A 16,712-nucleotide genomic window follows, 5' to 3' on the forward strand; every position below is an offset into this window, starting at 1 on the left:
ATTTTTACTCCAGGGTGAAATCCAAACACGTCCTTAAACCCGTGACCTCATGGTCACAAGGTAGCAGCTTTACCACTGCGCCAAGGCTCCCCTTCCCAAGGCACAAATGATGGCACCACAAAATCTTTCAGTCAACATCAGATTGTGAAAGACAGAGAATTCCAACCGGAGGCGCAAGAAATACAACTTCCAACGGCTAATGAGTAACGAGTGCCTGAATGCTCAAGCCAGCAGGTCAAGCAATGATGGTTGCAGAAAGAATTACATCATACATCCAGTCATATGCATTTTGGCCCACTTGATAGTTACTCTCTCTGTAAAGAAATATAAGACCGTTTAGATCACTACATCTAAACTGTCTTATATTTCTTTAGAGAGAGTACATGCCTAAAACAATATGAAAACTTTACAGGAAAAAACAATGTGTTCAACGATGTGTGAAGACTAACAGCCTTGAGGCCACACTCAGCTCCATAAGACAGCCCACTGAGACAACAAGAATATGATGATTACACGGTGGAAAAAATACTAGCTTTATGTTGGGAGGCACTATGGAGAAACCACATGAGGTAGAATAATTGCATTTCACTCTCACAGGACGACGTTTGCGCTGAGATGGTTACATACTGGCATGTACACAGGTTTAAACATTGTATGGTGACGCTTGAACCATCTTACAATTTGAAGTTGTCAAGTAGAGCTTTGCTAGCAAGGTCTCGTTTGAAGAAGGCCCCGAAAAACTCAGACATCGTGAAACTCCTGTACTTTGCTGGGTTTTCTGAAGAAACGAGCTCTGGCAGCGGTCCATAAAAAACAGAATCCCCTCGCTTCCCAGGATTGAAGAAGACGGCGATCGAAACTCTGGCTTCTTCACGCGAATTCATCACCACCCTGTGGTCGACGCTCGTGTATTTATCGTTCGACATTATCTGAAGAAAGAATAGGGTAAAAAAACAGATTAGATGCGCATGAGATGATGGCATTATGAAACTGCTCCTCAAAACTGCACTGTGGACCAGTACTTTAAGTGTCTAGATAACCAATTCAATAACAACAAGCTGATTAATATTTCATCAAGCTCTTGAATAGTCTTATGAGAATTTGGGATAACCATGAGATTACGCTCTGTTTTAGTGAATAGTTTCGTTTCTATGTAATAGTGTCTCTTTTTAATGATTAAAACTATGAGACCGAGGATTTCCCTTTAAAAAAAGAGATACTCCCTCGGATCCGAATTAATTGATGCAGCCTCCGATCCAAGGGAGTATATATAGAGGCTGCGTCAATTAATTTGGAGGCTGCATCAATTAATTTGGATCCGAGGGAGTAGATGAAAATGTAATCCACACAGCAATAATCTTCAGCGCCAGCTTTGTTCATCAACCATGTTACCCATGGGACTTATATTTCTGGTACTCCCTCTGATCCATATTACTTGTCGCAGGTTCAGTACAACTTTAGTATAAAATTGTACTAAAGCTGCGACAAGTAATTTGGATCAGAGGGAATATTAATTTCCAATATATTGACTATTGTCACTAACTACCTACTACTAATACAACAACATGTCCAACTCAAGTAAGTTGAATTGCGTTGAGCTGTAAAGTTTCAAAGTTGAAACTATCAGGTTTCCAGTTTTCAAAAGAGGTGGGCACTACCAAGCGTTTTCCTCCTGTATGCACCTGTGTGTAGGTGTGTTCTGGGGCACCACCTGTATCATGGTTCAACTTCTCTTCCTCTGATGGCCTGGCCATCATGGGACTTCACAGTTGTGATGCAAGTTTAATGCTTCAAACATCACTCAACAAGAAAAGAAAATCTGTCTAGCTGCTGGCCAAGTGCACATTCTAGAGACAGCAGTGCTTTAATGCATAGGAACACGTCTTTGCTAGTCATAGTTCTTCAAATTCCTCAAGCCCTCTAGGTTCTGTGTTCGAGAAAAGAAAACCCTATAGGTTCTGGATATAAGTACTAGATAATGGTGGGAAGATCTAGGGAGCAAAAGGCAAGTGAGAAAATAGGAAAACAAGTTGACAAGACCACAGGGAGAAGAGAGGCTTCCATATTGCTCAATGGATATGCATCTCGTTATCGACAAATAAATTGCCATGAAACCTATTACATTTTCTCCAAATCATTAACTGCACAAATTTGTGTCTTGATTCTTCAATAGCTCTACAAAGATATTTGCTTGGTGGAGTTGCTATTTCGTATATCTATTGCTAGTTCTCTGTGGAGTCAGTTTATTTCTTACAGTATACATTGCTAGTTCTCTGGGCCTTTACCTTGTGATCAGCATATTACCCACATCCAGTTCCAGTTATCTCTCTTCAATGATATTTTTGCTGGTTATACTGATTAGTTATTACCATAGAGAAATCGTTTCTACCACACGTTCTTGAAACCACCAGCAGCTTATGTATTTTAATAGGAATGTGTACCCAAAGAAATAGATAGTCCGTCCATTGCAAATGTATGGCATATTTTGACTGTCAAATATGAGCTTAGACCGTAAATTGCTTTACAACATTTTGTTCATAGTTACAAACTTACAATCAGAAGAAATTGATTTGGAAGACAGAATGAGTAGTATCTTATGTGTATAACACAATAAGTTTTACTGGATTGATTCTTGGTCAAAGCATGGACTCGAGTAGTCAAAGTACGCCTAAATTTTACAGAGGGAGTAGAATGTTGGAAGTTAGAACATGTTGCTACAGAGTAAAATGGACTGCCTTTCTGCAGTTCGTACATATCTGTGTCAGTTATACGACTTCAATCCGGACTAGTGATTCACTGATTGGATAATTAAGTGGGATAGCTATTCACAATTTCTAGTGGTATCCTTTATGGGTACTTGCAGTTGCAGGGTTCACTAAAGCACCGTTGCTTGAGTGTCTGGTTTGTCGCCAACATATCATAAAAGAATCTGACGGTAATCTTTTTTTGATGAATCAGCAGTTTTTACAAATAATCAGAGGGTGATCTAAGTTGGAATAAGAAGGATATCTTGAGTTATAACCCCTCTTGTTTGCCAAACAAGACTTTGGAGATAAAATAACTTGCAGCTACTGAACACACTTGACACTCCACTTGATCGATTTTATGAATCAACCGGGTAGAAAATCACATTTCATATTTTCTACACTTCAGGTGGCGCACAACGTGCAAATAAAATAACACCAAATGTGAGTTCAAAGCATCTACAAACGGTTCATGGGGTTATCCAGTCACAAATTATTATCATTTGTATTTTCTACTGTAGTTTACATTCTTCCATCATGAGAGTAAATGTGTTCTTGGGTTCAAAGTTTTAAGCACACAAATTCTCACTTCATAAAGTCAATTAGTGCACAAATGGAAGTATTTAGAACATGTTCACTGTTCCTAAGTCATCTGGTTTGAGCTGAATTGGCAGCAGGCATGCTTAGATAATTCAGATATAACTTGAAGCGAGTTGTTACAGACTGTATTTGGAACTGCATGCAGTTGCCAGAATTTGGGCATTGACAGAGTGTATTTTACCTGCAAGAGGTCTCCAACATTGATCACAAGCGCGCCGGGTACAGGCTTCGCGTCAACCCAGTAGCTCTCCCCGTCCTCGTTGGTGTGCTTCACCTGCAGGCCACCTACGCCATCCTGTGCAAGGACTGTGAGCACGCCGGGGTCGGTGTGCGGGACTAATCCCATGGTGCGCTCAGGCTCCGGGCACACCGGGTAGTAATGGCAGACCATGACCTTCCCCTCCAGGCACGAGGCCTCTTCCAGAGCCGCCTCGCTGAGCCCGAGCCCCTGGGAAAGCAGCGCCATCACTGCGCGGGCCACCGCGGTGGTGTGCGCTTCCCACTCGAGGATCTCCGAGCGGCACACCGGCGGGATGCGCTCCGTGTCGGGCCGCGTAGGCCCGAACCCCACCTGGATGGTGTCGCGCCAGCTCGCGGCGGCGGAGCGGTACAGGTCCACGTTGGAGGAGTAGGAGACCCCGCCGCCCATGGCCCGGCCGTAGTGCGCGGAGCGCTCGGGGGCGGGGAGCTCGTTGAAGGCGCGCACCGCGGCGAGGGCCCTCGCGGGGTAGTCGGCGGGGACGAGGGCCTCGTAGTTGACGAGGTGGAAGAAGCCCCAGTCACGGGCGGCCGCCGCGGCGGCAGCGGCGGCGACGGGCGCGGGGAGGGAGAGGTCGACGACGGGGATGGAGACGCCGGGGGGAGCGAGCGGGACGGAGGCGTAGGGGTCGGGGTGGACGAAGAGGTCGGGGACGGTGGAGACGCCGGACTCGACGAGGCCGCGGACGCCGGTGCGGGACTCGTCGAAGGCCTTGACGAGGGCGGCGCGGTCAGACTCGGGGACGGCTGCGGCGGCGGAGGACGCCATGGCCGTCGGGTTGCGTACGTCCGTTGGATTCGGTGACGTGTGGAGGGGATGGGGCCGGGAAGGGTGGGCCGTGTGGGCGCCGTGCAGTTGGCGCGACGACTTCTTATCCTTTCCGCGCGGTTGGTAGAAACCTCGCCGTGTGTCCAACCTCCCGACCGAGCGGCGGTGTTCGGCGACGGTCAGGTGACCGCATGTGATCGGCCGTGCCGGCGAGGCGCGCATCATCGTGACCGGACGCGACGAGGCACGGTGCCTGAGACGCAGCGGCAAGGAGCACGTCTCCAGCGGCCGCGGCACCGGCTGTGATCGACTCGGCTGTGATCACGGCGGCGAGGGGGGTCGACTATGCCCGAGGTTCCACGGCGGCGAGGAGATTTTCAGTGTGATCACCGGATTTGCGTGGATCCTCTTGTGTGTATAGAAAGGGAGGAAAATCAAGGGCAAACGAACCAAATCCCTTGTGTTTCCGCCTGTACGTTGACTTCTCCAAAAGTTGGCGAGCCTATATGCCGACGCTGGCAGGTAAGTTCTCCTTGTGCCCACGATCTCCCCGTCGCCATGAGCTTTGAGTGGCTTGCACATGTCGTCTCATCGTGCCATCAGGACACTTTTTTTTTTTTTGAAAAACCTCTGATCTATACATCTTCAACCACGACAACAAACATAGAAAACAATAAAAATCATATCCAGATTCATAGACCGTCTAACGATGACTATGAGCACATAAGAGAGCCCAAGGTGCGCCACCGTCATCGTCCCTCTTTTGCTGGAGCCAGACAAAACTTGTTGTAGTAGACAGTCGGTAAGTCGCCATAGGGTCACATAGGACCGACGCACCAGAACAGCGATTGCCGCCGATGAAGAGTAGCGTAGATCGAAAGGACCCAACCCGAAGGCACACGAACATAGACGGACGATGATCAGATCTGAGCAGATCCACCAAAGACAAATCCATCGGAGACACACATTCACACGTGCACCAACGATGCTAAACGTACTTAGCTCAGAGGTTTTCGATTCAAATGGTTTGAATGAAAAACAAACTCCATCTCCAACCAAGCAACAACACTTTCTTTTGGTTCATAGAAAAGCGCCGTGGTTTCTGGTTTGTCAATACTTGTTCCCGTAGCATGGATGATAATAAATTACAAGAGACACAGAAAAGCTAAAGATTATGCGGAAGTCATGAGCTCAAATGAGCTCGTGGTCAACAATAAAATTCAAAAATAATAATAACAAGATGATTTTTTTACATATATTTCGAGTGCTTGCAAATTTTCATTATGAAATGACATTTGTGCAAGTTGTGAAAAAAATCAACAATCCAATATACTTTTAAGAATAGCATCTTTGCATCAATTTTGTTTTTTTCTTGCCACTAGATGTAATTTAATGATGAAACTTAACAAGCACTAAAAATATGTGCCAATGTTTCTAAAGAGCAGATTTCTTGATTATTATTTTCTGGACTTCACTGTTCATCCATGCCCATTTTGACCCGAACTAAGAAATATCGTGTCCAAGATTTTGCTAATTCTTAGTTGCAGACAAGAAAATATGTTGCACCGGATAAAACATCCATAATTTCAAAATAGGCTGTCGGATTCTAAGAAAAAGGTTGTCGACTGTTTGGCCGGTGATACATGTGTAGGAGGAAGAAAATGGGCTGACAAGGAAGACGGTCAGTCAAAACGTTGGTGAAATTAAACGGAAATTGGGGCCAATTTATTTTAACTCAACATAGAAATAGTCACTCATGTTTCATTCGGGTAACGAAGCCAGGGAGAGTCTCCCTGTTTTTCTAAAAAATAGTCAATCGCATTTTTATGTGACCATCCGATCAATTTTTTGGGCTATGTGATCATCACTCAAATGCGAGGATTGCATAACCCAAGTTAGTTTCTTACTTTTGTACCGCCTCCAAGCCCAGGTCTAATTGACGACACTCCTACGACCGTCTCACCCTCCCCTCCCCACTCCCACCCCCAATCGTCATGCTCGCCACTGTAGCGGCCATCCCTCTAAGCCCTCCTCTCTCCGACCTCATGTTGTGGCGTCTCCACACCTGCACCCATTAACCTATTTCCTCACATCTGACTGGGATGTCGTAGCTCGCGATTGCTTCCAGCGTCGTCCTTGCCTCCGGCAAGGTCCTGGCTCGCCTCGTCGTGGTCGATGCTCGTCGCTGCTCTCCTCACATCTCACCTATATTCGGCCTTTTGGGAAGGAGAAAATCGATGGACGCTAGAACTTTTATTGGCCACCTCACAGTTAGCAAAACCATACTTTTATTTCACTCGACACGTACATGCTATGCATTGTTTCAAAATAAGATAATATTTCCTCCGTCCGAAAATACTTGTCCTAAAAATGGTTGTATGTAGATTTATTTTAGTTATAGATACATTCATTTTCAATTATTTGTAAGTACAAGTATTTCCGGACGAAGGGAGTACAAAGAACATATGATGAGTGCCACCGTCGTGCTCGCTGATCCACTGAATGTTGAATGTTGGTTTTCGTGTGATATTATCAGCAGCTGCCGCGGACGAACCCGACCTTCCCGCCGTGCAAGTCGTACGCCACCTCGGTTGCCGCCTGCGCCAACGTCCCGATAACGGCGACGGGCACCTCGGACCCTACAGGGTAGGCTGTCGCCGCGGCGAACGCGAGGCACGCCACGGCAAAGATGTTGTGGCGTTCCTCGAGGTAGAACACGTGCTCGATGTCAAGGTACATGCTCGCCCCGCCGTCGAACTGGAGCGCGATCGCCGGCAGCAGAACCGAGCGCAGGCCGGCGAAGTCGTAGCACGTGTCCAGCTCCCCCACCGGCGGCGCGCGGCGGTGGCGGTACCGGCCCATCTGCCCGACGAACGCGTCGCGGAGGGCCGCGTAGACGTCCGGCCTCAGGTAGGTGAAGGTGGTGCGGAGCGCGATCAGCGAGTCGCCGGCGAGCCCCGCGGCCGGGACCGGGATGTCCTTCCCGCCGACGCTTATCGCGGTGAGCTGGACCAAGTACAGGTTGGGGCGGTTGGGGTTGGTCCGCAGGGTGGCGTAGCACACGAAGCGGCCCGAGAGCTCCGGCCGGGCGGCGGCGATGGAGAGGAAGCCGTGGGAGGTCGTGTCCGGCGGCAGGCAGTACGAGAAGGCCACCGTGTCCGGGGAGAAAGGCGCCCGCGACGCCAGGGAGTGGACGTCCCGGCTGAGGTCGAGGACGCCGGAGGGGGTGTCGTCCACAGTTCTGGAGCTTCCGGCGTAGCCCGTCTCCAGGCACGCGAACCTGAAGCCCTGCATGGTGGTCGACCCGGAGAGCGCGAGCGTGTCCGTGACGACCGTGCCGTTGAGCACCACGGTGTCGTTCTTGCTGACGGAGAAGGTGCAGCTGGGCCCGGAGCAAGCGCTGAGCGGGCAGTCCAGCGAGTTGCAGGGGATTTGGGCGAGCGTGGACGACCGGGACTGGTCGAACGCCTTGTCGCACGGCGCCCCGTCGGCGGCGCACGGCTTGCATGCGAGCAGGGAGACTCCGGTGCTGGCCGTGTCGAACCCGACGGCCAGCCTCTGCAGCGGCGTGCCGTAGCCGACGACGACGTGGTACTCGGACGCGCCCGGGTAAGCCACGAGAGGGCTGCCGGTGCTGGGGATCGTCACGTCCGACGCCGAGCCGGAGTCCCCGTAGAGCGAGCGGAGGCCCAGGGCGTCGCGGCGGAGGACGTCGGCCGCGGACTCTGACTCTGAGGGCTTGCCTTGTCTCTTAGCTCCGCCGTGAGGAGAGCACGGGTTCTGCCGATGCACCACGGGCAGCCGCCCTGCAATTCCACCGCCGCCATCTCCTGAAAGAAATTAAGCGAACCCATGCAAGTTATTCAAAGCATAAACGAAGAACTACTTCTGCGCGCGTTAACTACGTACTTAAGTCACTAGCGAGCTTAATGTTGCATGTGGGTTCACCTGAAGGGATGTCCGAGCAGAAGGTCGTCGGAGATGCACCGTCAGCTGAACGGACGGCGAGCAGCTTTCCGGCACGGGTGTGGCTGGTGTGGAAGGAGCTGCCGAGGTGAGGAGCGAGGAGAAGCAAGCAGCATAAGAGCAGAGAGGAAACCCCACGCCCACGAGTCATTTCTTTGCTATAGCTAGCAGATGGATTGGTTGCATGGTGACTGGACAAACCGGCCGTGCTGCATATATAGGGAGCCCAGTGCATGCGCACAGGTATCGCAAGCAACCGTCACGCATTGTTCTTGTAGATTCCTCGTTAATGGCGATCGACGAACGGGGCATATAAAACGTGTATTCCTTCTTGTTTATAATACGTTTGCTCGTTCAGCCCAAGTCCAGTTAATTAGGAAATGATCAACGTATGCTTCTTGTTTATACGTAGCGGATCGAAAGGGATCCTTACCTATATCAGTTTCTTCACAGCCGGTTGTGTAATTTCGTAGAAAGAATGATCAACGTATGCTGTTGCCAGCAGGCTGCACCTTAGGGCATGTACAATGGTTGATAAGACAGTCTTATCTTAAGTTTTGCATGTAATTTAAAGATGACAAAAAAGTATGTCTACAATGGGTTATATCTTAGCCTTATTTTTAATAACTAGCAACTCCTTAAAACATGGTGAGACAAATTGTGCTAAGAGATCATCTCTTATTTTATCTTAAATAAGAGAAGACAAGCTTTTTCTTATGAGTTCTCTCTCCTCCACCTCATCATTTATCCTACGTGGCACTCCTAAGATAGCACCATTGTACATGCCCTTATAGTATGATTTTGCCGCATCTTGCCAGTCCACTCTCGCACACAGTTCCTACGTACGTTGTATCAACTGATATTACACCGGGATTAACCGGTAGTACAAATGAGCAAACTAAAAAGAGATCTTTTATGGTGCCCTGTGATGAATATGGGCCGTTCATCCTCGAAATCCTATGGCAGCGATTCGTCTATGCTGTTGCAGTTGGGTCAGCAAACGGCCAAGCAGTATCGTTTGTAGCGGCCGCTCCGGAAGGAACAATATACGTGATGTGCGGGTGTTTTAGGGAGAGGAAATGTTTTCACTTTAGCTATACTAGCACATATGCCCGTGCATTGCAACGAGAGAAAATATTGATTCAGATACATGAAAGAACATGTTGTGGAACACATTAACATCACGGTATATATGAGTCCAAGTTTCAATAATAGAAAGTCCTTAGAAAATAAAGATAGATATGAAGCAGTATGATATGCAGGGGGGAGCAAGAACCCGTCCAGTATTAAGCTCCCCCATAAGGGACATTGGGACAATGTCCTCACGTAGCTGAGCCATGCGGCTCGCCTCTAGGCGACGGCTCACCCTGGCGCCATGCCGACGCTGCTGGCGGATTCCGGATCTCGGTTCTCTTGCCTAGATTCTACCGATGCGGAGGAGATGGTGCATGCGGTTCAAGACTCCTCCGTCGACGCCTCTACTCTGCAGTCTTGGGTTGTTCGCCGGAGGAAGACGAACGAGGAACTGGCAGCTGAGTTCTGGGCGGACACTGGTTACCCTACACCGGCGTCTAGGGTGTGGGAGAGACCGTCGTCTCGACGGACAGGTGAGGTTTCTCGTGTTTGCATGTCTGACAAGAACGGAGAACCGTCGCTGGACTCGGCGGAGATTGCGGTGGCCTCTACGTCGGATGCTATCGTGGATGTGCCAGGACCGAAGGAGTCCCCGATGATACTTGCCGCGGCCGCCCGCGGCGTCTCCGGGGTGCCCGTCCGGTCAAGACCGCTGATCAAGCCTTGGATCGGCCCGCTCCCGCCTCCTCGGGCATCGCCGCCAAGAACTCTCGGCGATCTCTTGCCGCAGGTGTGTCTCGGAGATGGGGAGGCCTCGCCGGAATTCTGTTCGCCGGCGCTTTCTTCGGGTCAGGCAGGGCGGGGCGCCACGGTGATCACAGTTCGAAATCTCGATCTGTCATCTGCGGCCGTTTCAGGTCTGACAAGTGTTCAGACGAATCTTGGACGTCGGCTTCGGATGGTCAATCTCAGCCGTTGGCTTGGACACTTGTGGAACCGGGCAGAGCAGGCAGCCAACCCTAGGTTCAATTGTTCCTTCACGGCTGTCGTCCGCTCCCCAGCAATGACGCGTGCCGACCCATCGGCGCCGCCGGCCACCTCCACCGGCCACCAGTCTAATCCGTCTTCAAGCTCCTCTCATCCAAGTTCTTCGTCGTTGGGAGGCGCTCCTGGCTTCGCGTCGGGGGTTTACCAGCCGGTGCAGGTCGCGCAACCCTATGCGCCACCGGGAACTTTTGCGCCGGTGCATCCGCAGCCGGTGTAGCAGTCCTCTGCGTATCAGAAGCCGTTCGAGCAGCAATTTTTTGGGACCTCGGGTTAGTTCGTGCCGCAGCTACCGTATCTTCTTCAACCAACGACTGGCTTCACACAGCAACATCAGCAGCCTGCAGCTTTTCAACCAGCGATGAACGCTTATGTGCAGCATCATGGTGCTGCCGCCGGGGTGCAGATGGCTCCCAGCTTCAACGCCAGGGCGCCACACAACTCTGCTGCCACCGGAGGCCCTACTGCTGCACAACCTCGCAAGCCGAAGGGAAGCAAGGGTGGCCGTCAGAAGACGCACCAGGGAGCAGCCCTGCCATCCACCACTCCCCCACCTGCGGTCCCTATGATGCCGCCACCAGTACATGTGCCTTCCATGGCCCCTTCATCTATGATGGTTGCGGGTCACGGCCAATACACGCATATGCAGCTAGGACCAATGCAACAACAGCCTACACCTACGATTCAACCTTCAGGGGCATCCGAGGGTGCAGCAATTCCTAAGAAGGTGTGGTGCTCTAAGTGCCAGTCTGCAGGGCACACAAATGATGACTGCGAGACACAACAGTTTTATTTCGTCTGCAACAAGACTAATCACCCGATGACTGTGCGGCGCTGCCCTGCTCTCAAGATGCCGAAGCCGCCGGTGGCGATGTTGTGTGGTTATGGAACTGAAAGTATGGCCTTTTTGAAGGAAATATGCCCTCGAGGCAATAATAAAGTTATTATTTATTTCCTTATATCATGATAAAAGTTTATTATTCATGCTAGAATTGTATTAACCGGAAACATGATACATGTGTGAATACATAGACAAACAGAGTGTCACTAGTATGCCTCTACTTGACTAGCTCGTTAATCAAAGATGGTTATGTTTCCTAACCATGGACAAAGAGTTGTCATTTGATTAATGGGATCACATCATTAGTTGAATGATCTGATTGACATGACCCATTCCATTAGCTTAGCACCCGATCGTTTAGTATGTTGCTATTGCTTTCTTCATGACTTATACATGTTCCTATGACTATGAGATTATGCAACTCCTGTTTGCCGGAGGAACACTTTGTGTGCTACCAAACGTCACAACGTAACTGGGTGATTATAAAGGAGCTCTACAGGTGTCTCCAAAGGTACATGTTGGGTTGGCGTATTTCGAGATTAGGATTTGTCACTCCGATTGTCGGAGAGGTATCTCTGGGCCCTCTCGGTAATGCACATCACTGAAGCCTTGCAAGCATTGCAACTAATGAGTTAGTTGCGGGATGATGTATTACAGAACGAGTAAAGAGACTTGTCGGTAACGAGATTGAACTAGGTATGGGATACCGACGATCGAATCTCGGGCAAGTAACATACCGATGACAAAGGGAACAACGTATGTTGTTATGCGGTCTGACTGATAAAAGATCTTCGTAGAATATGTAGGAGTCAATATGAGCATCCAGGTTCCGCTATTGGTTATTGACCGGAGACGTGTCTCGGTCATGTCTACATTGTTCTCGAACCCGTAGGGTCCGCACGCTTAAGGTTACGATGATAGTTATATTATGAGTTTATGCATTTTGATGTACCGAAGTTTGTTCGGAGTCCCGGATGTGATCACGGACATGACGAGGAGTCTCGAAATGGTCAAGACATAAAGATTGATATATTGGAAGCCTATGTTTGGATATCGGAAGTGTTCCGGGTGAAATCGGGATTTTACCGGAACCCCCCGGGAGGTATATGGGCCTTAGTGGGCCTTAGTGGAAGAGAGGAGAGGTGGCCAGAGATGGGCCGCGCGCCCCTCCCCCTTGGTCCGAATAGGACAAGGAGAGGGGGCCGGCCCCCCTTCCTCCTCTCTCTCCTCTTTTCCCCCCTCCGCGAATCCTATTCCAACTAGGAAAGGGGGGGAGTCCTACTCCCGGAGGGAGTAGGACTCCTCCTGGCGCGCCACCTCTTGGCCGGCCGCCCCCCCTTCGAGCCTTTATATACGGAGGCACGGGGCACCCCTAGAGACACAAGTTGATCCATGTGATCATATTCTTAGCCGTGTGCGGTGCCCCCTTCCACCATAGTCGTCGATAATATTGTAGCAGTGCTTAGGCGAAGCCCTGTGATGGTAGTACATCAAGATCGTCACCACACCGTCGTGCTGACGGAACTCTTCCCCGACACTTTGCTGGATCGGAGTCCGGGGATCGTCATCGAGCTGAACGTGTTCTAGAACTGAGGTGCCGTAGTTTCGGTGCTTGATCGGTCGGGCCGTGGAGACGTACGACTACATCAACCAAGTTAACGCTTCCGTTGTCGATCTACAAGGGTACGTAGATCACACTCTCCCCCTCTCATTGCTATGCATCACCATGATCTTGCGTGTGCGTAGGAAATTTTTTGAAATTACTACGAAACCCAACAGTGGTATCAGAGCCTAGGTTTTATGTGTTGATGTTATATGCATGAGTAGAACACAAGTGAGTTGTGGGCGATATAAGTCATACTGCTTACCAGCATGTCATACTTTGGTTCGGCGGTATTGTTGGACGAAGCGGCCCGAACCGACATTACGCGTACGCTTACGCGAGACCGGTTCTCCCGACGTGCTTTGCACAAAGGTGGCTAGCGGGTGACAGGTACTCCAATTTTAGTTGAACCGAGTGTGGCTACGCCCGGTCCTTGCGAAGGTTAAAACAGCACCAACTTGACAAACTATCGTTGTGGTTTTGATGCGTAGGTAGAATTGGTTCTTGCTTAAGCCTGTAGCAGCCACGTAAAACTTGCAATAACAAAGTAGAGGACGTCTAACTTGTTTTTGCAGGGCATGTTGTGATGTGATATGGTCAAGACATGATGCTAAATTTTATTGTATGAGATGATCATATTTTGTAACCGAGTTATCGGCAACTGGCAGGAGCCATATGGTTGTCGCTTTATTGTATGCAATGCAATCGCGCTATAATGCTTTACTTTATCACTAAGCGGTAGCGATAGTCGTGGAAGCATAAGATTGGCGAGATGACAACGATGCTACGATGGAGATCAAGGTGTCGCGCCGGTGACGATGGTGATCACGATGGTGCTTCGAAGATGGAGATCACAAGCACAAGATGATGATGGCCATATCGTATCACTTATATTGATTGCATGTGATGTTTATCTTTTATGCATCTTATCTTGCTTTGATTGACGATAGCATTATAAGATGATCTCTCACTAATTATCAAGAAGTGTTCTCCCTGAGTATGCACCGCTGGGAAAGTTCTTCGTGCTGAGACACTACGTGATGATCGGGTGTGATAGGCTCTACGTTCAAATACAACGGGTGCAAAACAGTTGCACACACGGAATACTCAGGTTATACTTGACGAGCCAAGCATATACAGATATGGCCTCGGAACACGGAGACCGAAAGGTCGAGCGTGAATCATATAGTAGATATGATCAACATAGTGATGTTCACCAATGAAACTACTCCATCTCACGTGATGATCAGACATGGTTTAGTTGACTTGGATCACGTAATCACTTAGAGGATTAGAGGGATGTCTATCTAAGTGGGAGTTATTTAAGTAATATGATTAATTGAACCTAAATTTATCATGAACTTAGTACCTGATAGTATCTTGCTTATGTATGTTTGATTGTAGATAGTGGCCCGTGCTGTTGTTCCGTTGAATTTTAATGTGTTCCTTGAGAAAGCAAAGTTGAAAGATGATGGTAGCAATTACACGGACTGGGTCCGTAACTTGAGGATTATCCTCATTGCTACACAGAAGAATTACATCCTGGAAGCACCGCTGGGTGCCAGGCCTGCTGCTGGAGCAACACCAGATGTTATGAACGTCTGGCAGAGCAAAGCTGATGACTACTCGATAGTTCAATGTGCCATGCTTTACGGCTTAGAACTGGGACTTCAACGACGTTTTGAACGTCATGGGGCATATGAGATGTTCCAGGAGTTGAAGTTAACATTTCAAGCAAATGCCCGGATTGAGAGATATGAAGTCTCCAATAAGTTCTATAGCTGCAAGATGGAGGAGAACAGTTCTGTCAGTGAGCTTATACTCAAGATGTCTGGGTATTGTAATCACTCGATTCAACTGGGAGTTAATCTTCCAGATGATAGCGTCATTGACAGAATTCTCCAATCACTTCCACCAAGCTACAAGAGCTTCGTGATGAACTATAATATGCAAGGGATGAATAAGACTATTCCCGAGCTCTTCGCAATGCTGAAAGCTGCGGAGGTAGAAATCAAGAAAGACCATCAAGTGTTGATGGTCAACAAGACCACTAGTTTCAAGAAAAAAGGCAAAGGGAAGAAGAAGGGGAAATTCAAGAAGATCAGCAAGCAAGTTGCTGCTCGAGAGAAGAAACCCAAGTCTGGACCTAAGCCTGAAACTGAGTGCTTTTACTGCAAGTAGACTGGTCACTGGAAGCGGAACTGCCCCAAGTATTTGGCGGATAAGAAGGATGGCAAGGTGAACAAAGGTATATGTGATATACATGTTATTGATGTGTACCTTACTAATGCTCGCAGTAGCACCTGTGTATTTGATACTGGTTCTGTTGCTAATATTTGCAACTCGAAACAGGGACTACGGATTAAGTGAAGATTGGCTAAGGACGAGGTGACGATGCGCGTGGGAAACGGTTCCAAAGTCGATGTGGTCGCGGTCGGCGCGCTACCTCTACATCTACCTTCGGGATTAATATTAGACCTAAATAATTGTTATTTGGTGCCAGCGTTAAGCATGAACATTATATCTGGATCTTGTTTGATGCGAGACGGTTATTCATTTAAATCAGAGAATAATGGTTGTTCTGTTTATATGAGTAATATCTTTTATGGTCATGCACCCTTGAAGAATGGTCTATTCTTATTGAATATCGATAGTAGTGACACACATATTCATAATGTTGAAGCCAAAAGATGCAGAGTTGATAATGATAGTGCAACTTATTTGTAGCACTGTCGTTTATGTCATATCGGTGTAAAGCGCATGAAGAAACTCCATACTGATGGACTTTTGGAACCACTTGATTATGAATCACTTGATACTTGTGAACCGTGTCTCATGGGCAAGATGACTAAAACGCCGTTCTCCGGTACTATGGAGAGAGCAATAGATTTGTTGGAAATCATACATACAGATGTATGTGGTCCGATGAATATTGAGGCTCGTGGCGGATATCGTTATTTTCTCACCTTCACAGATGACTTAAGCAGATATGGGTATATCTACTTAATGAAACATAAGTCTGAAACATTTGAAAAGTTCAAAGAATTTCAGAGTGAAGTAGAAAATCATCGAACAAGAAAATAAAGTTTCTACGATCTGATCGTGGAGGAGAATATTTGAGTTACGAGTTTGGTGTACATTTAAAACAATGCGGAATAGTTTCGCAACTCACGCCACCGGGAACACCACAGCGTAATGGTGTGTCCGAACGTCGTAATCGTACTTTACTAGATATGGTACGATCTATGATGTCTCTTACTAATTTACCGCTATCGTTTTGGGGCTATGCTTTGGAGACGGCCGCATTCACGTTAAATAGGGCACCATCAAAATCCGTTGAGACGACGCCTTATGAACTATGGTTTGGCAAGAAACCAAATTTGTCGTTTCTGAAAGTTTGGGGCTGCGATGCTTATGTGAAAAAGCTTCAACCTGATAAGCTCGAACCCAAATTGGAGAAATGTGTCTTCATAGGATATCCAAAGGAGACTATTGGATACACCTTCTATCACAGATCCGAAGGCAAGACTTTTGTTGCTAAGTTCGGAAACTTTCTGGAGAAGGATTTTCTCTCGAAAGAAGTGAGTGGGAGGAAAGTAGAAGTTGACGAGGTAATTGTACCTGCTCCCTTATTGGAAAGTAGTGCATCACAGAAAACTGTTTCTGTGACACCTACACCAATTAGTGAGGAAGCTAATGATAATGATCATGAAACTTCAGAACAAGATACTACTGAACCTCGTAGATCAACCAGAGTGAGATCCGCGCCAGAGTGGTACGGTAATCCTGTTTTGGAAGTCATGCTACTAGATC

General features: G+C 48.3%; 1 protein-coding gene across 1 annotated transcript; it reads right to left on the reverse strand.

The window, feature by feature from the left end:
- Positions 1-388: 388 nt before the first annotated feature.
- On the reverse strand, positions 389-4,875 carry LOC123150485 (1-aminocyclopropane-1-carboxylate oxidase homolog 4). Its single transcript, XM_044570330.1, has 2 exons — positions 3,526-4,875; positions 389-929 (listed from the first exon to the last, which is right to left on the reverse strand). Exons 1-2 carry the CDS (start codon positions 4,594-4,596, stop codon positions 675-677), a joined length of 1,326 nt encoding a protein of 441 aa, XP_044426265.1. The 5' UTR covers positions 4,597-4,875; the 3' UTR covers positions 389-674.
- Between the last annotated feature and the right edge of the window lie 11,837 nt (positions 4,876-16,712).

This window comes from Triticum aestivum, chromosome 7A (genome assembly GCF_018294505.1).
Source record: "Triticum aestivum cultivar Chinese Spring chromosome 7A, IWGSC CS RefSeq v2.1, whole genome shotgun sequence".
Classification (NCBI taxonomy): domain Eukaryota; kingdom Viridiplantae; phylum Streptophyta; class Magnoliopsida; order Poales; family Poaceae; genus Triticum; species Triticum aestivum.

Bases quoted from the DNA above. Each gene is read 5' to 3' on its own strand.
- LOC123150485 (XM_044570330.1), bottom strand. From the start codon at position 4,596: ATGATGCGCGCCTCGCCGGCACGGCCGATCACATGCGGTCACCTGACC. The intron at 930-3,525 runs GTAAAATACACT...TTCTTTCTTCAG, and splicing joins ATGTTGGAGACCTCTTGCAG to ATAATGTCGAACGATAAATA.